General features: G+C 46.0%; 2 protein-coding genes across 8 annotated transcripts in view; one reads left to right on the top strand and one right to left on the bottom strand.

The window, feature by feature from the left end:
- The window catches only part of KCNS1 (potassium voltage-gated channel modifier subfamily S member 1), an 81,395-nt gene that overhangs the window by 14,836 nt on the left and 41,001 nt on the right, over positions 1 to 25,558 (top strand). For all 7 annotated transcript variants that reach the window (XM_082226225.1, XM_082226230.1, XM_082226229.1 and 4 more), the window contains one exon: positions 11,218 to 12,210. In XM_082226225.1, coding sequence (XP_082082351.1) covers positions 11,245 to 12,210 — 966 coding nt within the window. In that variant the 5' untranslated portion in view covers positions 11,218 to 11,244. The remainder of the gene's footprint in view (positions 1 to 11,217; positions 12,211 to 25,558) is intronic.
- Positions 9,367 to 25,558, bottom strand: part of PABPC1L (poly(A) binding protein cytoplasmic 1 like) — a 149,717-nt gene continuing 133,525 nt past the window's right edge. The window contains exon 9 of the transcript XR_014220587.1: positions 9,367 to 9,448. The gene's annotated coding sequence lies outside the window, so the exon portion shown is untranslated. The remainder of the gene's footprint in view (positions 9,449 to 25,558) is intronic.

The following is a 25,558-nucleotide window of genomic DNA, read 5'->3' on the forward strand; positions in this document are numbered from 1 at the left end:
CTTCGTTGTCCCACCAGCAAATTCCTGTGCGTGTAAGATTGAAATTACCATTATTTAAGGGGAGGGGAAAGAAATCCAATTATTAATGTTTGCTTCAATGAGAACATGGTCCATGCAAAAGTTAATCAAATAGCAATATTGCTGCTTTGTTTGTTCTTGCAGAAATGATTGTCTTGCTTTGCTCCTACAGAAGGAGCAGTAGAAAAATGAATAGTGCAATTAAGCTCAGAGGCTGATCGCATACATCAGCCGTGTTGCTAGACCAGCACAGAATTTGGAAGTCTGCCCTTTATATGTTGATAACCACTTTTAAACATATAAACAAGTGAAGTTCAAGGATATAATTGCCAGTGATTTGTCCATTGCAACTGTGATTCCAGGACCTCTGCTTCAAGCAAGGTCTGCAGTTCTGTCACTGTAACTGATCTGTTTGAACAAAGAAAGGATTGCCTCTGCAAATGTACTGTATCCTCAATCTTCTCCGTTCCTCCCAATTTCAATCTTGAATGGTTTGCAAACTCCCCACTCACAATCCACAAAACTGTTTGAGACAACATCCAGGTAATTACAAGTGGCTTCATGAAAAATGTTTAAGCCTTTGGGTCCCTTCCAACATTACAATTCTGTGATCTAAGCTAGTGGCCAACAAAGCTAGTTGCCAACAATGGTCAGTATAGCTAAAGCCATGGTTTTCCCAGTAGTGATGCAGGGAAGTGAGAGCTGGACCATAAAGAAGGCTGATCGCTGAAGAATTGATGCTTTTGAATTCTGGTGCTGGAGGAGACTCTTGAGAGTCCCATGGACTGCAAGAAGATCAAATGTATCCATTCTTAAGGAAATCAACCCTGAATGCTCACTGGAAGGACAGATCGTGAAGCTGAGACTCCAATACTTTGGCCACCTCATGAGAAGAGAAGCCTCCCTGGAAAAGACCCTGATGTTGGGAAAGATAGAGGGCACAAGGAGAAGGGGACGACAGAGGACGAGATAGTTGGAGAGTGTTCATGAAGCTACCAACATGAGTCTGACCAAACTGCGGGAGGCAGTAGAAGACAGGAGTGCCTGGCGTGCTCTGGTCCATGGGGTCACGAAGAGTTGGACACGACTAAATGACTAAACAACAACAACAACAAGCTAGTGGCTACCATGTTCCATGGCAGATGTCTGTCCCATCCTGAATACAGGAGAAGATAAAGACCCAGACTGGACGTGCCTGGTTGCTTGGTTAACTTTTCCGCAAATGGAAATTAGACACAGGCGAGTAATTTTCTGAGTCATCAACACTCTTTTCTTTCTTCAAGGACCATGTGGTAGGTAATTAACTGCTGAAGGAGAACCCAAATATAGAAGTGTCTTCCTGAAGTTACTAGCCCAAATTCTTTCTGGATTTTACTGGCCAGAATGGAGAGCAGATTCAGAATCAGAATCAGATCAAGGACTTCTTCCAAGCACTTTGTTCACACCTAATGAAGCCAAAATGGAAAGTGATCCAAGACATTTTTGTGCCACACATTGAAAACTATTATGCTACATCAAATAGGCATGGCCCCCCACCCCAAGAATCCTAGGAAATGTAGTTCATTAAGGGTGCTGGGAGTATATTCCTCATAGGGCTGCGGTTCCCAAAGTGGCAGAACATTCAATCAATCCCTCTTCCCAAGGAACTTTGGGAATTGTAACCATGAGGTGGGAGTTTCAGATTCTTTTGGGGAAGCCCGAATGTTTAAATTAGTATGATACTGCTTTAAATGTACAATGCAGATGGGACCCAAGACAAAAATGACAAGAAGGCACATGCAACATCATGGGCTTAAGACTCAGTTTTGGATATGTTTTTGGTTTGTTTTAACGGTTTTGCTGTCCATATCAAGCCATGTTTATGGACTACATGCCAATAATTCAATCCTAAATTTCACATGTGGTCCACGTGCAGGCTCACTTATTGTGGCTCTTGGTGTCTCCTGAAGCTGCCCCATCAATCTGATTTCTTCCTCCTTATTAATCATCTCCTTACAGTTCCTGGTTTTTCAAAGCTGGTTCTACCCCTCTCTATTTTCTGACTAATTAGAAGTGGCAATATTTTATTTGATAAATGTAAGTGGGTGGTTTTCTTTTCTTTCTTTTTCTGCAAGTTGTATGGCCTCCTCCCCCACCCCCCGCCGTCTGAAAACAAAATAGGCTTCTGCTCTGTATATGTGTGGCAAGATAACATCATAAAGGGATTGTTTTTATTTGCTTCCCAGAACAGTAGCTGCGTTGGGTCTGCCATACTAGGAATGAATCCCCTCTATTGGGTTATTTGAGCGTAATCCCATCAGAACCAGCTGGGATTTCTTCTAATCAGAGGTAACCATGATGGAAATACTTCTGCTAATCTGTTAATCCAGAATGCACTTTGCTCAATCTAGCAGTGTAGACCCCAGCACCTTACCTGGGAGTAAGCCCCCATTGAACTCAATTGGACTTACTTTTAAGTAGACACCCATGGCATTGTGCTCCTGAGTATAGCAGCGGGCTTCAAGAGTGCCACTTCCAAGGAGAACAGCGAAGGACCTTTTCACCAGCCAGAATAAGCACTGTGGCGTTCTATAGCTTCAAGAAGTGATGGGAGGAAACCTCTTTAGCTACAACTAAAGAAGCCTTCAATTGGGCTCTGCCCGGTGATGGATGTTGCTTATTTGTTCAGGAGCCAGACATCCTTTTTCTAAAGCAGAAATCTTCCGGATGGAGAACATGATTTCCCGGCACTCTTGAAACTGTTAAGACATTGTGTTTTTTGGGAAACGGCAGCTCTTTCTCGGAGCCCTTGTTGCTGTTGTGCTGCTGCAAGACCTCTTATGGACAGTCCCTGCAATGTTCCTCACATCCATCAACAAGTTTCTCTGCTGCCTATGTGACAGCCTGTGATGATTTAATCTAATTTTTTTAATACGTCACAGATTCTGCTCTCCCTTAGCAGGATAGTTCCAGCAGCAAATGTTCCTTTAGATTTTCTTTTTTTAAAGCAAGGCTACCTGCCCCCAACATAAAGAGTATTTTTAATTTTTTATCTTATTTTGAATTTGGGAGGATGTTGTTTTGAGAGTGTAACCCAGCTGCCTCTTTGAATCCTTTCGAGCATCCTTGCAAAAGCTTTGTATGAACGAAGGCTTCTTTCACCAGAACTTGGCCAAGCCACATGAATGGGAATGTGGTAATTTCTCAGTGTCTTTTTAAAACTTAAAAGCAGCAATGGAGGGGGGAGGCATTTCCACTTCATTCAATGTCTTTTGGGGAGAGGGTGCTTTAATCCTTTACCGCTATGCCATTTTATTGGTCAACTCCCTTCCTTAGCAAGATCATAGTGGGGTCTTTGGAGCTTTTGGTCCTCCTTCTCTTTAGTAAAGGTAAAGGTAGCCCTGACCATTAGGTCCAGTCACGGACAACTCTGGGGTTGCGGCCCTCATCTTGCTTTATTGGCCGAGGGAGCCGGCGTTTGTCCGCAGACAGCTTCCGGGTCATGTGGCCAGCATGACTAAGCCACTTCTGGCGAACCAGAGCAGCACAGGGAAATGCCATTTACCTTCCCGCTGGAGCGGTACCTATTTATCTACTTACACTTTGGCGTGCTTTCGAACTGCTAGGTGGGCAGGAGCAGGGACTGAGCAATGGGAGCTCACCCCGTCATGGGGATTCAAACCACCGACCTTCTGATCGGCAAGCCCTAGGCTCTGTGGTTTAAACCACAGCGCCACCTGCGTCTCTTCTCTTTAGTAAGAAAGGTGCTAATAATGGATTAACCCCTTTGCTGGCCACTTTTTTTTTCTAATTCAGAAGCCCTTGGTGACACTGTTGTCTAACTTGGTGGGGAGCAGTACCAGCGAAGGTGCATAAGTCACAGCAAGAATGTATCTTTTGGAAAATTCAGTTGCGCAGCCATGATAATGCCACCGCTCTCTTCCCAGTTGAAGGAGAGGGGCTCCCTTCTCAGATGCTTAATAATTAACAGATATTGCTTGATCTCAGCCAATGCCCTTCACACAGAGTTGGTGGGTTGCTGTGGCAGAAGCGCTGCATCACAAAAGTATCAGCAGCGTTGCTTTGAAGCCACTGAGCTGAGCAATATTAAACTGGATGTCTGAAGGAATTTTTGAGCAGGGAGAGTCTTCCCATACTAAACAAACTCGTGGATCTCCTCATAGGAAACCGCCTTTGTCAGACATCTGATCCATCTAGCTCAGGATAATCCAGGGTTTCAGACCTAGTGAAAACTAGATGTTCTCTACCACTGAACTTTGACCCTTCCTAGGCTCCTACCACTGCTGCATTTTTTTAAAAGGGTACCATTGGTTTTTGAGGAAATCAACAGTGGAAACCTCCTGTTTTTGGCCACACAAGACAACATTTGTTAGGAAGAAGGAAGATTTCCTTGTGCATACACACACTTCATGATCTAAACTGGGCTTCAGTCCTGTGGATGCTTTCTTGGGAGTAAGGCCCATTGAATAAAGAGTAAAACAAATGCATGTGCTTTGGCTGTGGGTGCTTGCAAAAATGAGCACATACCGGAGCAGCCTTGCAAATATATATATATATATATATATATTTGGAGGTGAGCCCCCTTGCTTCCCTACTGCAATGACAGCATTCCTTTATTTTTTTAACCCGTTTGCACTGGAATGGAGTACGACAAGGCTGTATATTGTCTCCCTGCTTATTTAACTTATATGCAGAATACATCATGCGGAAGGCTGGACTGGATGAATCCCAAGCCAGAATTAAGATTGCTGGAAGAAATATCAACCATCTCAGATATGCAGATGACAGAACTTTGACAGCAGAAAGTGAGGAGGAATTAAAGAACCTTTTACTGAGGGTGAAAGAGGAGAGCGCAAAATATGGTCTGAAGCTCAACATCAAAAAAACGAAGATCATGGCCACTGGTCCCATCACCTCCTGGCAAATAGGCAGGGAAGAAATGGAGGCAGTGAGAAATTTTACCTTCTTGGGCTTCATAATCACTGCAGATGGTGACAGCAGCCATGAAATTAAAAGACGCCTGCTTCTTGGGAGAAAAGTGATGACAAACCTAGACAGCATCTTAAAAAGCAGAGACATCACCTTGCCGACAAAAATCCGTATAGTTAGAGTTATGGTTTTCCCAGTAATGATGTATGGAAGTGAGAGCTGGACCATAAAGAAGGCTGATCGCTGAAGAATTGATGCTTTTGAATTATGGTGCTGGAGGAGACTCTTGAGAGTCCCATGAGTTTGACCAAATTGTGGGAGGCAATGGAGGCCAGGAGTGCCTGGCGTGCTCTGGTCCATGGGGTCACGAAGAGCCGGACACGACTAAATGACTAAACAACAAAATCTTCATTAGTGTACTCTCACCAGGAGCCATAGCCAGGGCCAGTTCTCTACCCAATGTGTGTTACTAACAGGTGTTCAGATACCAGTTTGCCACAGATTTGTTACATTTTTAGTGGCACAAACAAAAATCAATCCCTGTAATAGGGAGTGCAGGTGCTGAGTGCCGACAGAGATAGGATCAAAATAGACCCTCTGTGAGGTGAGAGGGTGGAATTGGCATGCTTGGAGTGCAATCTTAAAGAACAGAAAGCAAGTCTAATGCAGTAAAAAAACACCAACCCCCCCCCCAAAACACAGCCCAATGAGAACTGAGCATGCTTAGTTAATTGGGGCAAATTGAAAAAAACAAAAAACAAACAATGGGAAGGAGGGAGACAGGAGCTGCTTGAGCTCATTTCAGCTTGCATCCATAGCTGGCTGTTGCTCTGGACAGACCTTCTAAGGGTTAGGATGCACTGCGACTTTTTATTTCAGGTTGCATGTGAGAGTGAATGAGAGATCAGACAGATTCTTGGCCCAGAATAGTGTTGCAGCGTTGTCCCAGCTGGATTTCTTAGCCCATCCTTGAAGTGAGCCTGCAGTGCATTATCCTGCCTAGGGAACAATCAGTACCTTTCACCAGACTAGAACGGTAAAGGTAAAGGATTCCTGGATAGTTAAGTCCAGTCAAAAGCGACTATGGGGTTGTGGTGCTCATCTCACTTTTCAGGCTGAGGGAACAAGCGTTTGTCCGCAGACAGCTTTCCAGGAAATGTGGCCAGCATGACTAAGCCGCTTCTGGTGCAACAGAACACCGTGACAGAAACCAGAGCGCACAGAAACGCCGTTTACCTTCCTGCCACAGTGGTACCTATTTATCTACTTGCACTGGTGTGCTTTCGAACTGCTAGGTTGGCAGGAGCTGGGACAGAGCAACGGGAGCTCACTCCGTCGTGGGGATTCAAACCACCAACCTTCCAATCAGCAAGCCCAAGAGGCTTGGTTGTTTTGACCTCAGTGCCAACCATGTCCAGACTAGAAGGACTGTGGAGTTATCCTAGCTGCCTTTCCCTACTTAAATCGCTGTGGTTGGAATCTTTTCTTTTTCTTTTTTCTTTTTGGTCACATGCAAACAGCTTCTCTGAGATAACAGCAACACAACTGAAGAAACGACCTTACACCAACTCAAGACTTTCTCTTAATCTAGTTTACTAGATTATTCACAGTTTACTCTCAGTGACACTGTCTCTCCTTAGATGAAGGGCTGTAGCTCAGTGGAAGATAATTTGCTTGGCATGTAGAGAGTCTCAGGTTCAATCTTCAGCATCTCCAGTTAGGGCTGGAAGCGTGCTGTGCCTGAAACCTTGGCGAGCTGCTGCCAGTCTGTGTAGACAGCACTGAGCTAGATGAACCAGTGATCTGACTGTGTATAATGTAGTTTCCTACACTGGGTCTCAGGCCAATGTCTTTCTCGTTACCTTCTCCCTTCTCCTTTTACCTTGAGGTTCCCGGGGTTGCTCCAGGAACCTTCTCTATGGAAAGTACGTATTCTGCTACTGAACTATGACCCCTTTCCAACAACATAACAGTTGTTGAAAAGGCAGCATTTTCATGAGTTTGGGCAGGTCTGCTTGTAGGAGTTGGAACTTCCATCCTCTGAGCTTAATCTTGAAGCAAGCAGAGAAACCTGGAAGAAGCAGAGGGTTGTGGGTTTTTTGTAGAACTGGGAACAACCCCAACAAATCTAGTGCAAGTTCTTTTCTGTAATGAATTCAGGACATTAACAGTAGATACTGGTTTTCTCTGTTGTATTTTGGTTTTTACCTTTAGTTCTTTCAGGGGTACTCTTCTGTCCAAGGAGTTGAAAGAAGAGTTTGGAACAGCTTCTAATACAGTAACTTTATTGCAGGTGACAACCCAGAATTTAAGAATATTTGAAAGACCACTTTCTTCCCAGAAACCCTCTTGGGTCTTTAACAGAGGGGGCGCTCTCTAGGTAATTCTACCACCCTTGGAAGTTTGGGGAGGCAGAAAAGCCTATGGAATTCCGTCTCCACAGAGGTGTATCTGACACCCTAACTGTGTAGCCTTTGTTGTATGCCAAAATTGCACCTCTTTACAATAGCCTTTTCACATATCTCATATATGTATGTATGGGTATTTGTATAAGTGTGTATATATGTATCCTGCCCTGTGCTTCTGAATGTGAACTGGTTTAACTGATTTTGATATTGAATTTTGATATTGTTGTGATCTGCGCTAGTAACTTAGACTTTGCCTGCTCAATCTATTTCTGTACTGGCTGCAGGGAAAGTTTGTGTGTTTGTGTTTGAATGGGTTTTGTGCATGGATGGAATTGAATGGGATATGTGTACATTTACTTTGACTCTGCTCACCACTGTTGTTGTTGATGTTGTTGCTGTTATTTCTAATTTATTACCTGCTTTTTGCCCTAGGGTCCCAAGGCAGGCTATCACATTAAAACACAATATTAAAAACAGTTTAAAACAACTTACGGACCATTCTGTCCTGTATCTGTCACAATATTGTTACAGTGGTGCCCCGCAAGACGAATGCCTCGCAAGACGGAAAACCTGCTAGACGAAAGGGTTTTCCGTTTTCCGATGCGCTTCGCAAGACGAATTTCCCTATGGGCTTGCTTCACAAGACGAAAACGTCTTGCGAGTCTTGCGATTTTTTTCGCTTCCCCCCTTTTTCTAAGCCGCTAAGCCTTTAATAGCCGCTAATCTGCTAATCCGCTAATAGCGCTAATCCACTAATAGGGTTGCTTCGCAAGACGAAAAAACCGCTAGACGAAGAGACTCGTGGAACGGATTATTTTCGTCTTGCGAGGCACCACTGTACTTGCTAATGCTACGTGCTTTGAGAATTCTACATGCTGTGAGAAGCAAGCTAGAATGTGCATATTGTGGAATTTGGGGGACCAGGTTTCCTTGCATTGTCTGGTCTCTGGATGAGTCAGGTTGTCATTAGGATGAAGGTGAGCAATGGTGTAAATGATTCTCCTTCTTGCTATGTAGGCAGACGTCTGTTTTCTTCACATAAAAGCTGAGTAACTGGTGGTGGAGAGGGGGAGAAATAGCTGTCTCAGTCAACGCTCATCTTGTGCTGAGCCTGTTTGATTCCATAGATGTTCTCCAAAAGATGGGTGGCATCACAGAAGGAATGTTTTCTTCTCTGCTCCCCTTGACTGTGCAAAATACCATCTGGAGGGGTGGCTCAGCGCAGCTTACGGTGAGGTGATTCTGGGTTGCCGCTTACTTTGCGGGTGAGTCATCCTTTGCCTGCTGCGTCGAGTTTTGCCACCTCCTTCACAGACAAAATTGCTTGTACTTTGCTCAGTTAAGGAGCTGCTATTTTGAATACGGAGCTGGAGTTTGATGGATGAGAAGGCTCAGTTTTGACTTGCTTATCGGAACCTGTTTGAGTTAGTGCTGCCTGATGACAAAGAAAATGTGTTGGATGATGTGAGCTACAGACTGTTTCCATCCACGAGAAATTCAGTACATGTTCAAAGCTATAGTTGTTGGTGCGTTACACAGCCTCCCCTCTCTTGGGCGAGGTCATCTGGTTTGGGCATACAGATGAATGGTGCACGTACCATAGAAACGGATTATTCATCTTGGTTTGAATAGTTGAGATGCTTCCAGACTGCCACACTTTTGCACATTTCTCTCATTGATCTTAGTGCAACAAGAGGACATCTTAGAACTTATCATAGTGCATGAGGGTTCATCGCAATAAATAAGGTAAAGGGACCCCTGACCATTAGGTGCAGTCGTGACTGACTCTAGGGTTGCGCGCTCATCTCACTCTATAGGCCGAGGGAGCTGCCGTTTGTCCACAGACAGCTTCCAGGTCATGTGGCCAGAATGACTAAGCCGCTTCTGGTGAACCAGAGCAGCACATGGAAACGCTGTTTACCTTCCCGCCGGCGCGGTCCCTATTTATCTACTTGCCCTTTGGCGTGCTTTTGAACTGCTAGGTTGGCAGGAGCAGGGACTGAGCAACGGGAGCTCACCCCGTCGCAGGGATTCGAACTGCCGACCTTCTGATCGGCAAGTCCTAGGCTCTGTGGTTTAACCCACAGCGCCACCTGCGTCCCACATCGCAATAAATAGCAATGACTAAATAGCACTCTGGGGCCAGAAGTCTGCTCTCCCCAACAACAACCCCGACTTTTCACAGTAAGAAGAGTGACATGGGAGGGAGCTGTCAGACCATTGGTCCATCTTGGTTTGCATTATCTACACTGATTGGAAGAGGCTCTCCAGAATTTCAGATGGGACATTCCCAGAGATACCAGAGACTAGACCTGGGACCTTCGCCATGAAAAGTAGATGCTCTACCACTGACCTGCAGCCCTTTCCCCTCCACAGTGGAAAATGCAGGATAACAACCACTCGACCGTGTCATTTTGTTATCTCAATGCAGTTTGTTAAAAACGGTATGCACTGAGTGAATTAGTTTCCCTTAGACCTATATTGAAATGGATCCCAGTTGCAGGAATGTACTGATTTTTGGAAGAGGGAAAAACGCCATCATATTGAAAATGCAACACACATTCTGTCAAAGATTTATAAAATCATCTTAGGTGTTTTTGTGTGTGTGAGGAAGAACAAGTTAAGCAATAGATGATGGAATGGGAACATGACTTAGGCATTTCCTTACTGTTCGATACCTGCTGTGAGTACCTGGTGCCTGAGAGCAATTTATTTCTCTCCGTAAATGAATTAGCAAGAGAATGGTATTGAAATGATGACACGTTGCCAAATAATGCGGTACATTTACCAAGGTATGCTGGAAATATCGAAAGGATGGCAGAAACTATATCTGTGTGTGGAGAAGTTGTCCAAAGCAAGAGACTATTGGTTAAAGATATGGGGTAAGATAAAGCAAATAGGACACAATAAGCTGGAGTTGGACGTGATACTCTTCTTATGGTTTGCAAGGTGTCTGCCAATGAATTGGCAAGACATTATTTATATGTTTGTAATAGCTAGACTATTGTCTTATTCATGCATTCAGAAGAGTGTATGTGGACCTAAAGCTCTGTCAGTGGAAGCCCTGCTCAAGAACTTCTGGTTGCACAACAGGGCTCCCTCTCCGCTCCTCTCTCCTCTCCTTTCCTCCCACTGCCCCCCCCCCCTCAAGTTTGGTTTGGGGAAGTCAGAAGAACTCACAGAACAGCGTGCAGGGGATGAGGGTGGGATCGTTCCGTCTGGCAAGCTGCAAGGCATGGGCAGATGGAATAATTGGAAGAGTGCACCATTGACTTCCACCCAAGGTGTATAGGGTGAGGAGACCCTGCTGTCAACTTTCCTGTCTCTGTCCGCTGCACCCTCAACCTTCTTGCATTGACCAGGAAGGTGTGAAGGAGGCTTCTAAGCACATCTAGTCTATATAGAAAGATATGGGTGGAGTGGGTGCCTAGCATGCATGACCACTCTGGGGGCAGGGACAGTGGGTATGTGCCAACACCCCCAATACGCACTGCATATCCATGAAGACATTGAGAGGGCTCGTGTTTTATGTGAACAAAGTGGAGAACATCAATCATTCCTGCCCCCAAGAAATGGGACAGTAAAGTCTGAAGTTATGTTTAAACTAACTAATAAGAGTGAGAATCAAGGAGGGAAGACAAAGGCAAAACAGGTTTTTAATAAATTTCACAAACTGACTTGCCTAAAGTCAGTGGCCATCAGAGTGCAACAGGTTCTCCTCCCTTGACCTAGGGCAAATTGCTAAAACAAGCAAGGCATGGGGTATTCTAACTTACTACAAAATATGCTTTAGATTGTGGCTGTACTCCAGCAGAAACTCAGTGTCTTATATAAAATCTCTCTCTGACTGTCTTGTTTACAGGCCAAATTAGCCCCAGCTCTGCTGATCATGGTCAACAAGACTTTAAACTATTGGGATCCCAATTTTGAGGATGAGGTCATCAACATCAACGTTGGGGGGCTGAGAAGAAGGCTGAGCTCAAGTGCCCTCTCCAAGTTCCCCGACACTCGCCTTGGGCGCTTGCTCTCCTGCGACTCGGAAGAGTCCATCTTGCAGCTGTGCGATGACTATGACGTGAGTGCCCGGGAATTCTACTTTGACCGCAACCCTGGCTTCTTCCTTTATGTGCTCCACTTCTACCAGACGGGTAAGCTGCATGTGATGGACGAGCTGTGCGTCTTCTCCTTTTGCCAAGAGATTGAGTACTGGGGCATCAACGAATTCTTCCTGGACTCCTGCTGCAGCTACCGCTACCATGAGCGGAAGCTGGAGAGCCACCACCACAACTGGGATGAAGAAAGCGAGGTCAGCAGTGTGGACATGTCTCCAGACGAGATCTCGGATTTCAACCACGACCTGCTTCGCTACAGCACCCTGCGCTGCGGTAATGTGCGCAAGCGCCTCTGGCTCACCATGGAGAACCCGGGCTACTCCATCCCAAGCAAGCTCTTCAGCTTTGTGTCCATCAGCGTTGTGTTGGCCTCCATTGCGAGCATGTGCATCCACAGCATGCCGGAGTATCAGGAGCCCGATGAGGAAGGCATCCTGAAGGACGACACGGTGCTGGAGAACCTGGAGTACTTTTGCATCTCCTGGTTCACCTTTGAAGTGACGGCCCGTTTGCTGCTGGCGCCAAACTTGAGGAAGTTCTTCAAGCACCCCTTGAACCTGATTGACATAGTCTCAGTGCTGCCTTTCTACTTCAGCCTTCTGGTGGAAGTGACCGCGGGGAGCGACTCGGAGCTGGGCAACATGAGCAAGGTGGTGCAGGTGTTTCGCCTCATGAGGATATTCCGGGTGCTGAAGCTGGCGAGGCATTCGACAGGCCTGAGGTCCTTAGGAGCCACCTTGAAGGTAAGCCTGTCATGGAGTGGCTTTGGCTTCCTGGGATGTTGAAGGATCTCGGGGCGCAAACTGGACATTGGTTTCAATTCATAGTATGCAGATGCATATCTTGTTCTATGTTTTCCTTGAAGAATTCATGGGCACAATGGGATTTTACTGGGAAAGTGGTGTGTGGGGGGAGGGTTATCTTTCTCTCCATGGTCATAATAGATAAACCGCTCCTTTCTCTGCCCATGCGCTGTTCTGAAATTCTTCAGACTCCACCCCTAGCACGGCACATGGAGAAGGAGCAAGGGGAAAGCTGCAATGAACAGGTGGAGGTCCTTTTTCAGGTTAAAGATATGTAACCACTTGAAAGAATTAATTAGGCCTAGGACTAAATTAGGATTAAATAAGTAAATAAGAAAATGTACGATAAGAAAATTTAGGAAATATGATTATGACTGTGATATGGTTTTATGAAATAGTGATATTGGAAACTGCTATACATAGTTACTAAGAAATTCAGATGGAAGAGATTAGAGGAAGTCAAGTAATATGTTTATGAAGATGGATTTTAATTAATTAATTAAGTTTTAGTTTATGTGGTGATTTGATGTATTTTATGTTTCATATTCTTTTTTTCTTTTCATTTTATTTTTTTCTCTTATTATTGTTTACTCTCTCTTTTGTTATGTTTTTGTATGAAAAATAATAAATATTATTGGGGGGGAGGAAGTCCTTTTTCAGGGCTTCTGTTGACGGGCCTGGTTAGTCAAATCCCATCCCAAGTGTTGGTCCTGACCTTTAAAACTCTAAACAGGTAAAAAGTAAAGATAAAGTAAAGGACCCCTGGACGGTTAAGTCCAGTCAAAGCCAGCTATAGGGTGCAGCACTCATCCAGCTTCAGGCTGAGGGTGCTGGCGTTTGTCTACAGACAGCTTTCCAGGTCATGTGGCCAGCATGACTAAGCCGTTTCTGATGCAATGGAACATTGTGATGGAAGCCAGAGTGCATGGAAACGCCATTTACCTTCCTGTTACAGTGGTACTTATTTATCTACTTGCACTGGTATGCTTTAAAACTGCTAGGTTGGCAGGAGCTGGGACAGAGAAATGGGAGCTCACCCTGTTGCGTGGATTCGAACCGCTGACCTTCTGATTGGCAAGCCCAAGAGGCTCAGTGGTTTAGACCCACGTCCCACTTTGAACAATTGGAGGCCCAGTTGCTTAAAAGGCTTCCAGTACCTATATGAACCTGCCAGAGCACTAAAAGCAGCTGGCAAGACCTTGCTTGTATGTCAGCCAGGAAGGAAGGCTAGGCTAGGAGTCAGGAACTTTTCGGTGGCAGCCCCACATTTATGGAACTCCACCCCATAAGAAATCCCCACATCTTTCAGTTGGGAACAGATTGTGTGCTTCCTGTGTGCTGCTGATCTGTCGCTTTTACTGTTTGAATGCTCTACATGTGTTTTATAACTCTTTTTATCAGATACCATATGCTGCCTTAGCAAAATACTGCATTTCAAAATGTGGCTATAAGTCTGTTAGATAAATAAGTGTAAATAGACAAGGCTGGGCTTCTGTGTCCTGCAAAGCCTCCTGATGTTTCGCAGAGGTGGTTTCAAAGCCTTTGAACTAAGTACAGTGGTGCCCCGCAAGATGAATGCCTCGCAAGACGAAAAACTCGCTAGACGAAAGGGTTTTGCGGTTTTTGAGCTGCTTCGCAAGACGAATCTCCCTATGGGCTTGCTTCGCAAGACGAAAACGTCTTGCGTTTTTTGCAAGTTTGTTTCCTTTTTCTTAACACCATTAATACAGTTAATGAACTCATAGAACGCGGTGTGGTAGCCTTTTTTGAGGTTTTTGGTGATTTTTGAAGCTTTTCCAAAACTTTTCTGACACCGTACTTCGCAAGACGAAAAATTCGCTAGACGAAAAAACTCATGGAACGAATTAATTTCGTCTTGCAAGGCACCACTGTAACACATATCCAAATATTATTATTTTTTCTTGATCCTGTTCCTTACGTTCAGACATTTACTTCTCTGGTGCAAAATTTGGATTTTGGAAAGGAGGAAAAATACCATGTCTGCTGTCCTAAACCATCTGGCCTAATTGCAAACTCCTTGAAATTTCCAGGCGATACCCTAGGATGTTTTCCTTGCTCAGTGGAGCATAGCTCTTTATAATTTGTGATCCTCCTGCCAGCCAGCCTTAGGCTGACCTGCAAGAGCTGGCATTTGTCTGACACCAGAAGGAGTTTTCAGGCTGGCTGGCTGCATCTGCATGACTGGCTGTCTGAGCAAGTGGCAGAGATGGGATCTCCTGTAGTGTAGCGGGTGTTTATCTGTGGGTTCTGCTGGGGTTTTCTACTCTGGTTCTCAAAGGGCCTCTCATATTATAATGAGAACAGGCAAGACTCTCCATCTGTAAGAAGATGAATCGTTCAGTTTCAGCCTTGCAGGGAGCAGCCCAAAAGTGACCTCACCAAGCATAGGGCCAAGGGATATGTATGTATTTATTCAGCAGGCTTTATCTATACCACTTAATCATCGAAACCTCTAAACTGTTTGCATAAAATATCCATTAAAATGACCAATACAATCATGCTAAAAACAAGTTTACTTATTCCTCCCCCACAAAATGTATGAAGTCAGCTGTTTTAGAAACATGCATCGTAAAATAGGATTACATATAAAAATATATGTCAAATGGGTATCTGGGTGTGCTTGCTTACACCAAAAAGTTTTTAGCAGTTCAACCAGCTTCCTTGCAAGAATATCATGGGGGACCTTTGCCAAAAGCCTTCCTGAAATCAAGAGACACTATGTTCACAGAGTTCCCCCGATCCACCAAACTTATAACACTGTTAAAAAAAGAAATGAGATTTGTCTGGCATAACTTGTTTTTGAGAAACCCAGCTGGGTCTTGGTAATCACAGCATTCTTTTTAATAATAATAATAATAATAATAATAATAATAATAATAATTTATTATTTATACCCCGCCCATCTGTCTGGGTTTCCCCAGCCACTCTGGGCGGCTTCCAAAAGAATATTAAAATACTGTGATACATAAAATGCTGTGATACAAGTGCTTGCAGACCCGACGGTTGAATTATCTGTTCCAGGACCTTTCCTGGTATTGATGTCAAACTTATCTAGTCTGACCCCGTGCAATGCAGGACTCTCAGCTAAAGCATCCATGACAGGTGGCCATCCAACCTCTGCTTAAAAACCTCCAGGGAAGGAGAGTCCACAACCTCCCAAGGGAGACTGTTCCACTGTCGAATAGCTGTTACTGTCAGAAAGTTCTTCCTGATGTTTAGTCGGAATCTCCTTTCTTGTAACTTGAATCCATTGGTTTGAGAGCTACCTCGCAGAGCAGGAGGAAACAAGCTTGCTCCATCTTCCATGTGATGCCCTTGAGGTATTTGAAGATGGCTATCAAATCTCCTCTCAGTCTCCTCTAAACCAGGCTTTTTAAAAAAATCATTTTTATTGGTTTTACAAATACAAAGTACAAATAAACACAAATTAGTAAAAACATATCTGTATAGAGAGATTCTCCAAATCGCGAGACTTCCCCCCATTCCCTCCATGGGGTGTCATTTTAAGGATCTGCAACTGCATATTCATGCATACAGTGGTACCTTGGGTTAAGTACTTAATTCGTTCCGGAGGTCTGTTCTTAACCTGAAACTGTTCTTAACCTGAAGCACCACTTCTAAGCTAATGGGGCCTCCAGCTGCCACCGTGCCGCCGGAGCACGATTTCTGTTCTCATCCTGAAGCAAAGTTCTTAACCTGAAGCACTATTTCTGAGTTAGCGGAGTCTGTAACCTGAAGCGTATGTAACCTGAAGCGTATTTAACCTGAGAGTCGGTTACTTAACAGGTTAAGTTTGTCCCATGATGCCTCAACATTCTGACGTCAGCTTTAGAAGCTGGGAGGAGTTTTCTGTTCTCTCTTGATTGTTGAGAGGAAAGGACGAAGTTTTGCCATGGCTGCAAGGAGTCCTGGAGATTTCTGAGAAATGTCGCAATAAAGAACTGTAAATAGACACGAAAGAAGGCTCTGTGTGTCTGTGGGAAGCAACGTGACAGCTTTGACCGCTGTGTTCACTCTGCTAGCCGTGACCAGAGGAAGCAAGAACGCGCAGCTGAAGGAAGCGTGCCGGGCTGTTGTTAAAAAGCTAAGTTGGGTCGTAAACCCATTAGCCGGTCACGGTTGATAAAAAACATTCACAGGTTATGGGTATAAATCACCGCTTGTAAAGCTGTCGCTGGGGCTGCTGGAATGCTTTGAAGTTCTGCGTTCGGAAGCAGTGGCGCTGACGGAAGCGGGGCCTGTGTCTGAGGCAAGCAAGCAACCTGAAAGACGCTGTGCTGAATGCTGCAGTGCTAAAAGCAGCAGGGAATCGTTTCTTCACGGACAGGAGCCAGAAGAGCTTGTGAGTAAAGCTTGTGGGCACCTGGGAAGAACGGGAGACTATGGACAGAAAGCCTGTTGAAAAAAAAGGCTGCTTAGAGCTGAGAGCTGTGCCTAGCGTTTGAAGGCAAGCTGGTGTCGATGCCTGAGACAGCTTTGAGTCCTGCCTGAAGTGGTGAGGCAGTCGATCTCAGCTGGGAGCTGACCTGCTAGACCGGGAGCTGGAGAGCGGCTGTTTGTTTACGTGAGTACGCTGGGCCCCGGGGGAAGATGGCGGATGGCCAGGAGGTGATTCAAGCTCCGTTTGAACAGCTTGAGGAACTCACCGCCCAAGCGTGGAATACCTGGGCAAGATGGGTGAGAGCGTGGTTTATAGCCACGGAGGTTTGGGACATTTCCCAGAGGGAACCAGTGCAACTGGTGGACAGAGATGCAGGAAAGCTGCAGTCTGCTTCTCTGGAGGAGATAATGCAGAGAGAGAAAGCTGACAGAGCTGAGATCTGCATGTTGCGAGCTAGCGTACACGCTAAGCTGTTGCCGTGTTTGGAAGGCATTGAGTCAGCCTGTGAAGCCTGGAAGGTGCTGAGGAGTTTGTGTCAAAGCTCAGCAGGTGGCCAGGAGCAGGAGGATGCCGAGGGCTCAGCCAGAAGCCCTGAATCTACAGCCTCACGGAGTGCTGTTGGAAGTGTTGGGGGGGCAGAGAAGCCCAAAAGCCAGTTTGGAAAAGTTTCCACTGCGTATGCTGAGAGAAAGTGCTGTTTCAGCGGGGGCGGAGCTGATGTCCCGGAAGCTGTGCAAGCTGAGAGCTCACCCCAGTACTTTTCCACTCGGAGGTGCTACGTGTGTAATTCTCCAGAACATCTGCGAAGAAATTGCCCCCACCGGAGCAAGGAGGCAAGGCAGAATGTTGTCAAGGTCAACTCACATGGGAACCAGTCGGGTTACCATGGAAACCAGCCTGGGAAAGGAGCCAGGCGTGCAACTGAGTCTGGTGGACGTGACGGAGACCAGGGGAAGATTTATCAAATAACTGCTAGTATGGCATTGTTTGAGAACAGCTGTGAGAAAGGCTCAAAGTTTTGTTTTGTGATAGACTCAGCAGCTAATTGCAACTTGATTCCAGAGACCCCTGCTGTCGAGATGTGGAATTGCAGAGCAGTTACGCTCGGAAAAACAGTTCAGTTTGCAAATGGACAGAGCAATAATGTCACTAACGTTGTAAATGTGTTCTTTTCTGTTTTGCAGGAGCAGTTGGAGTGTTGTACTGTCCCAGGGATACAGCACTGTCTTTTGTCTGTGCCTTATTTGTTAAAGAAGGGGTTTAAGGTTTGCTTCGAGGATAATGCCTGCACAATCTCCAAAGGAGGGAGGATACTTGCCAAGGTTAAAAAGGGGCAGAATGATCTCTTCATTCTTAAAACGCCTCTGGAGGGTGAGGGGAAAGTTGGAAAAGCACAAGCCTTACGTGCTACAGTTCCCACACATGTGTCATGTGCTCATGTTTGGCATGCAAGGACAGCTCATAGTTCTTTAGAAGAACTACAGACGCTGCCTGAGGTCGCCAAAGGTTGTCACATTGTAGAATGTGGATGCGTCACAAATTGTGAAGCATGTAGACAAGCAAAGGTGAAAGGGTGCAGTTACCCAAAGGTGAAGAGGGTACACACCAAACCCTTTGAAATGGTTCACATAGATCTGTTGGGTCCCATAAAGGAACCAAGTCTGGGAGGGTCAAGGTTTCTGCTGACGATGCAGGATAGCTTTACGCAGAACACCTGGACTCACGGCCTCAAATCTAAGGAAGAGGCAGCACAACTGATCAAAAGTTGGGTAGAGGAAGTGGAACTAAGGTTTTCCACCAAAGTGCAAGCTGTCACAAGTGACAGAGGAGCTGAGTTTACAGGATCTGCTTTGCAGAGGTTCTTTCACAAGAAAGGGATACATCACACAGTGACTTCACCCAATCAGAGGGGGTGGGCTGAGCTAAGATGTGAAGCTCTGGTTAAGACTGCAAAGGTGTTGCTGGAAGACTCTGGGTTACCTCCAAGGTTTTGGCTGGAGGCAATCAAGTATGTAAGCTTCACCTGGAATCGGACCTACAATTCAATGGTAGGTGACACACCATTTGGTTTGTTGCATGGCAGGAAACCCCAGATTCATTTTTTGCGCAAGTTTGGGTCTCAATCATCTGTGCCGGTGCCTGAGGCTTTGCAAGGGCCAGATGGATCCAAGTTCCGGAAAATGATCTTCTGTGGGTATGAGCCAGCAGCACGTGCATGGAGGTTTGCTTTCCCTTCAGGTGATCAGAGTAAGTTGCTGATCAGCAAACACGCTGAGTTCTATGAACAGGATGTAAGGTCAAAGACTCCTGTTGGGCGGGATGTTCTCTCAGAATGTCTTTTTGATTCAGAGCAGGAAGCTGCTGGGGAGGAAGAAGAAGAGGCTGAGTCTGCTGATGACGACCAGGTCACAGACCAAGGTCTGGAGCAGGGTGGGGCATCTCCACAAGTTGTTAAAAGGGAGGTCAAGAGTGAGCCTAGTTCTCCGGTGAGTGTAAGGGAGAAGATTCGAAGTCGTTATAAGTCAGAGGGGGAATCCCGGGATGCAGAGGACACACCTGCTGGTGATGTTGTGTCAAGGGAAACATCTGAGTTTGTGCCCAGACGGTCAAGTCGCACAACGAAGGGTGTTCCACCTGAAAGATATCAGGCCACTGGTGCGTGGGTTAGTTTCGCACAGTGTGAACCTGAGAGTTATGTGGTAAGTCCACAGGTTTTGTCAGAATGTGACGCAAGAGGGGGTGTTGGAGTCGGAACTTAACAGGTTAAGTTTGTCCCATGATGCCTCAACATTCTGACGTCAGCTTTAGAAGCTGGGAGGAGTTTTCTGTTCTCTCTCGGTTGCTGAGAGGAAAGGACGAAGTTTTGCCATGGCTGCAAGGAGTCCTGGAGATTTCTGAGAAATGTCGCAATAAAGAACTGTAAATAGACACGAAAGAAGGCTCTGTGTGTCTGTGGGAAGCAACGTGACAGCTTTGACCGCTGTGTTCACTCTGCTAGCCGTGACCAGAGGAAGCAAGAACGCGCAGCTGAAGGAAGCGTGCCGGGCTGTTGTTAAAAAGCTAAGTTGGGTCGTAAACCCATTAGCCGGTCACGGTTGATAAAAAACATTCACAGATACCACTGTACTCCAATTTTTATATCAAACCATATTGTCCATAGTATTTTTTTTACCACAAGTGTGTCAAAATCCTGCTCTTGTTTCCATCTGCTTACAGTGGTCTCCTAGGTACTGTATTTTTCGTCCTATAGGGTGCACCGGCCCATATGACGCACCTTGTTTTTTTGGGGGGGGGGAATGAAAAAAAAAATTCATCCCCCCCCCGGCCGCGGCTGCTGCCCCAAGCCTTGCACACACCTGCCCAAAGCATGGGGCACCCTCCGGAGGGCTCCGCGTGCTTCGGGCGACAGGCTGCCGCCCCAAGCCTCGCGTGCTCGGCGGGACCTCCTGCTGGGCGCACAAGGCTTGCGGACACTTGCCGGGGCTGCAGGCTGCTGCCTGCAAGCCTTGTGAGCCTGCAGGAACTCCCGCCGGGCTCGCAAGGCTTGAGGAGAGCTTCCTGGAGCCTGGAGAGCGAGAGGGGTCGTTGCACACCAATGCCTCTTGCTCTCCAGGCTTCAGCGAAAGCCTGCATTCGCCCCATAGGATGCACACACATTTCCCCTTCATTTTTGCAGGGGAAAAAGTGCGTCCTATGGGGCGAAAAGTACGGTAACTTATAAATTTCCCCATTCTTTTATAAAGTTTTTATCCTCTTGGTTTCTGTGTTTTCCAGTCAGCTTTGCCATCTCGGCATAGTCCATCAGCTTGGTTTTTTCATTCTTCTCTGGTAGGGACCTCTAATCCAGGCTTAACATACCCATCTCCCTCAACCGTTTCTCATAAGGCTTGGTTTCCAGACCCTTGATCATCCCTTCTTGGTTACAGAAACCTGGTTATGAAGTTATCTCTCCAAGGAGGAGGATGCTTATATTGCTGTCATTTAGGCATGAAATGAACACGGCTGTTTCTGAAAGTTTTACCTGCTTCCAGTTTTATTCAGTGTTTTATCTTGAAGTTTACTTCATTGTTGTATATCCGGCTCAACCACCCTGGGGGTATTTTATATTTAGTGGTCAAATATAACATACCTGACCAAGTTCGACCCTAGTTCTTAAAGAAGGCTTGATGCAAATCAAGCATGAGCGCTGGAAGCAGGAAACCGCCTATTTTGGGACATTGGGACCAAGGGACAGGAGGGTAGTGATGGTGCAACAAGGAGGAGACACAGCGTAAGTGGAGCTCCGGTTTGGAAGTATATTTCTCATCACTGCTTTGTGCTGTAAGCGTAGTTTTTTTATTGCTTCTCCCCGCTGCCTCCCCTGCTCACGCAGCCAGCAAAGTGAGAGGCCAGAAGTAAAAGTAATGGCTGCTATAAGAAGATGAAAATGTGTTATTGATCCAGAAACCTGGGACCCATTATCTCCAAGTGTAAATTTCACCCAGATATCTTTGTCTAGTTTTTCCTTTTTATGAGCTACCACCTTCCTTGCTGGTAGGATGAAGTTCTTATTCCCTAACTTAGTTTTCTCCCCCAGCATTTTCACGCTCTCTGCTCCCCCACTCATTCACACACTCATTCACACAGCATCTTTGGCTGCTCCACATTTCTGGCTGGGTTGCACTTGGATCAGCTGCCCCCCCTCTCTATTTTGACAGTTTCATTTTGAGCCTGACTGTCACTATGCTGTTGTCCCAGCCTGTCTGTCAATTGTGTCCCTGCCTATAAATAACCAGCTCTGACAGATCTTGTTCTGCTCATGTCACGTGACTCTGGGTTAGTCCTCCTCGCTGCTGCTTCTGCTTGGCGATGGCAAGAGGGACTTCCATTCCTCCACCTGACACGCCTGAGCGAAAAACACGCGTCCCTGACGTTGACGGATGGACTCGTCATCTTTTGACAGCGACACATGGGTCATTCAGTGTAAGCAGCAGTTCCAGCTGTAGTCAGCTGGTCAGTTGTGATCCTTCCCTGTGCCGTAGAGCAAATACTGAGCAGCATAATCCATTTCTTCGGCTCCATTTTGAAGACATAAGAGGGACGTGCTAGAGGAGAATTGCCAACATATAAAGACTGATGCAAAGGCCTTTGACGAGTGGATTTGAGTTCTCAAAGATCCTGCCTGAGGACTGAGAGGAGAGGACTCTTGCCCTTCACAAGAGATGCCCACAGGAAACATTTTAAGGCTGCCCACCCTATGCCCACCCTTCAACCTTGACCACATTTGTACCATATTTTTAAAGCACTATGAGGCCACTTTAAACAGTCGTGGCTCCCCCTAAAGAATTCTGGGAGTTGTAGTTTAAGGGAGCTGCATTTCCCCCATAATCCCCCAGAGCTGATGGGGGGAGCGGAGAGCAGGGGGGAAGCCCTGCTATGCTAGAGGGAGCCTTTGTGTTGGCTTCCACCAGTGGAACTGCTTAGTTGAGTGAGCAGCCCCCCACCCCCATCCATCCCTGAACATCTTTTGCTAACCAAGAGGGTAGGTTTGCTAGCTGACAAGGCTTCAGTCATGCCTATAATCATGTCTCTAAAAAGGAGAACTTCATCTGATACATTTCTGCAAGTTAAAGACTGTTGACATTGATGTTTTGGTGTTTTATTATTATTAGGTGAGATCAGTCGGATACATCCTGGCAGCACAATGATTTACACTTGCACAATGGAGCTCCCATGCCCTCTTCAAGTTTGGGAAACCAATTGTGGTGGGAGGAGTGGAGTAAATTCTGTTGCGCAAGTGTTAATCCTTGCACTGTTAGGATGCATTAGCTGTGGATATAATGATTATTAATTAATTCATGTACCACTTAATTGCCAAGGTGGCTTCTAAGCTGTTTACAAGTATAAAAAACCCATTATAAAAATATTAACACACATAATTGAAAGGTGTGTGTGTGTGTGTGAGAGAGAGAGAGAGAGAGAGAGAGAGAGAGAGAGAGAGAGAGAAGTATGGCAGTCCCAGCTTGACTCAGAAACTGGAAATGCTCCATTTTGACCCCTTCTCTGAAATCTGGCACTGGATATTGCCTCTCTCTGTTATGCCAACATAGTCATCCGCTAGGATTGCCAAAACAAATTTGGAAAAAGGAGGAGCTTTGGTAAAATGCAGCTTCTACTGTCACAAGCCTTGCAGCAACTGGGGATTTTTATTATTATTATTATTATTATTATTATTATTATTATTATTATTATCCCATCTACCCTTCTGTAAAATTGCATAGACCCAATCCTGCTTGAAGCCCCTCGCACCAGCAACCTCCTTGATCTTCCCTGTGGCTGAGTTGGCACCACACGCAGACACGTCTTCTGGCATTGCGTGAGCCTCCCCCTCCCCTTTTCAAGTCCCTGCTCTGCACTCTGCGAAAGGGAGGAGAGTGACAGATATTTATTTGCCATCAGGAAATCAATCTCCTCCCTGCCAAACATCGCAGACACCAGATGGGTGTTTGTCTCGGGTGAATGCAAACCAGGGACTTGCCCAACGTACGGCTGGCACTGGTGCCAATCTGGAGTCCAGCCCCGTCTACATCTTGAGAGGCAGGCCGGCAGCACCAGGCAGATTCTTGATGGCTCCATGTTTTGCCCTTCAGAGAAGCTGCGCTGGGAGTTGGAGAAACACCAAGGGCAGCGAAGGCTGCCTGGACCCTTGAGGCTGTATTTGCATTAGTCACAGGAGGGGTGGTGGTCAGCAGAGCATCTTGATTCTTATTCTGAGAGCTGTTAATAAGCATATTGATCCAGGAAGGCGCCTGGACCCTAGATAAACAGATATTAAGCTGGTGACACTGGGGAGCAAGGGTGTTTATGTGTTTTTAGCACCTCCTTCCAAGGCTTCAACCCTTCATAAAATAAGAGAGCCATGAATCTCACCAGTCAGTAACAGGTTCAGCACACTCCTGGGAGTGACTCTCAGAAGTAAGGCATACCAAGTTCAGTAGGGTTTAAGGTAAAGGGACCCTTGACCGTTAGGTCCAGTCGCAGACAACTCTGGGGTTGCGGCACTCAGCTCGCTTTATTGGCCGAGGGAGCCGGTGTACAGCTTCCGGGTCATGTGGCCAGCATGACTAAGCCGCTTCTGGCGAACCAGAGCAGCGCACGGAAATGCCGTTTACCTTCCTGCTGTAGCGGTACCTATTTATCTACTTGCACTTTGACGTGCTTTTGAACTGCTAGGTTGGCAGGAGCAGGGACCGAGCAACGGGAGCTCACCCCATTGCAGGGATTTGAACCACCGACCTTCTGATCGGCAAGCCCTAGGCTCTGTGGTTTAGACCACAGTGCCACCCGTGTTTACTCCCAGGTAAATGGGTGTAGGATTATTCTGCGAAATGAGACGTTCTACAAACAGTTCGAATGGCAGCAAAAGTCACCTGCTTGCAATTTAGTTGGTCTCTCTGCAGTACAAATGGCTCTCCCACCCTACCCCATTATGAACTGAGAGGGTGGGAGAAATGAGAACATATTATTTTAATATAATGATTCTGAGCTGCACAAGTGTACAAGAAAAATCAAACCTGTAACAAGCTATTTCAAATGTTGCAACTGTGAAATATTAAGAGGTTGCAAATTGGATACAGTGCGAGCACACCTAACTGTGTCTGCATTGCAAGCTCTTTAAGTCTCATATTATTTGTATTTTAACGAGTATTTATTAAAGTTATTGGTTGCTTTTTTGCCATAGCAGCTTAAAGCGCCTTGCAATGTTTTAAGCCAACAACCACATATGTATGTTAAAGCCAGCTTTAAAATGCAATCTTAAAGACAATTCTGGGTTTTTTTTAAAGCAAGATTAAAACATCTCACCCATGCAAAAAGACCATAGATCATTAAAAGCCAAAGGCCTGATGGAAAAAATGTTGTGGCTTGGCACACCAAGATATATAATGATGGCACCAGGCGAGCTTCTCTGGGGTGAGTATTCTACAAGCAGGAAGTCACAACTGCAAAGGCTGTTACGGAAAAGGAGCAATGCAGCAGCGAGCTGCAGCTGGCTGGAAAGCAAAACATTATGGGAATATTTGGGATTGTACCGTGAGAACAAAGGGGCAGTCTATTCACTGTGCTGAGCACTGGATGTTAGCTCAGAGTGTCATTTGACCTGTACAGGAAGTACAGGAGGTGGAGTTTCTCTCTCTGCTGTTGGTGTTTGAAGAGAGCAGACGCATTTCTCTGTAATGCTGCAAAGACAGAAATAAAGGCATGTAAATACATTTCTGTCTATCTCTTTCCCCTCCCTGGGGGCAGCAGGGAGCAGGGAAGAGTGGTGTGTTCTTCTCACGCTTGAGGAGGATCGCCGATCGTGACCTAGCCTGTATCCTTCCGGGAAACGCAGACAGGGAGGTCAACAAGGAGATCAAGCCGGGTGCCTGGAGAGAGGCCAGTTTCTATGATAAGGCTTGAAATCCGACACTCATGGAAGGGGCACACAAAGGAGGGAGGATCATCTGAGGATGATGATCGCAGAGGTATTGGCTGTGGCATTGTTATTGTTTAGTCATTTAGTCATGCCCGACTCTTCGTGACCCCATGGACCAGAGAACGCCAGGCATTCCTGTCTTCCACTGCCTGCCGTAGGCATATGCCTATGCCTGCTGTGGCCTAGGCATCAATATAATGTTGCTGTGTTGCACACTGCTCTGAAAATCATCCAAGAAAGAGGTTGGTTGGTTGGTTGGTTGGTTGGTTTAATGGTACTGGAGACAGCCCAAGCTCTGCATTCCCAGGATCTGTGTTTCACTCAACATTAATGCAGGGCAGGTGATTAGGGACAAAACTGTGGGAGGGGTACTAAACCCTTGTCAGTTTGCATTTCTTGGTACAGAAAGTGCTGATCTGATGTGTAGAGAT

This window comes from Podarcis vaucheri (assembly GCF_965113315.1).
Source record: "Podarcis vaucheri genome assembly, chromosome: 6".
Lineage (NCBI taxonomy): Eukaryota > Metazoa > Chordata > Lepidosauria > Squamata > Lacertidae > Podarcis > Podarcis vaucheri.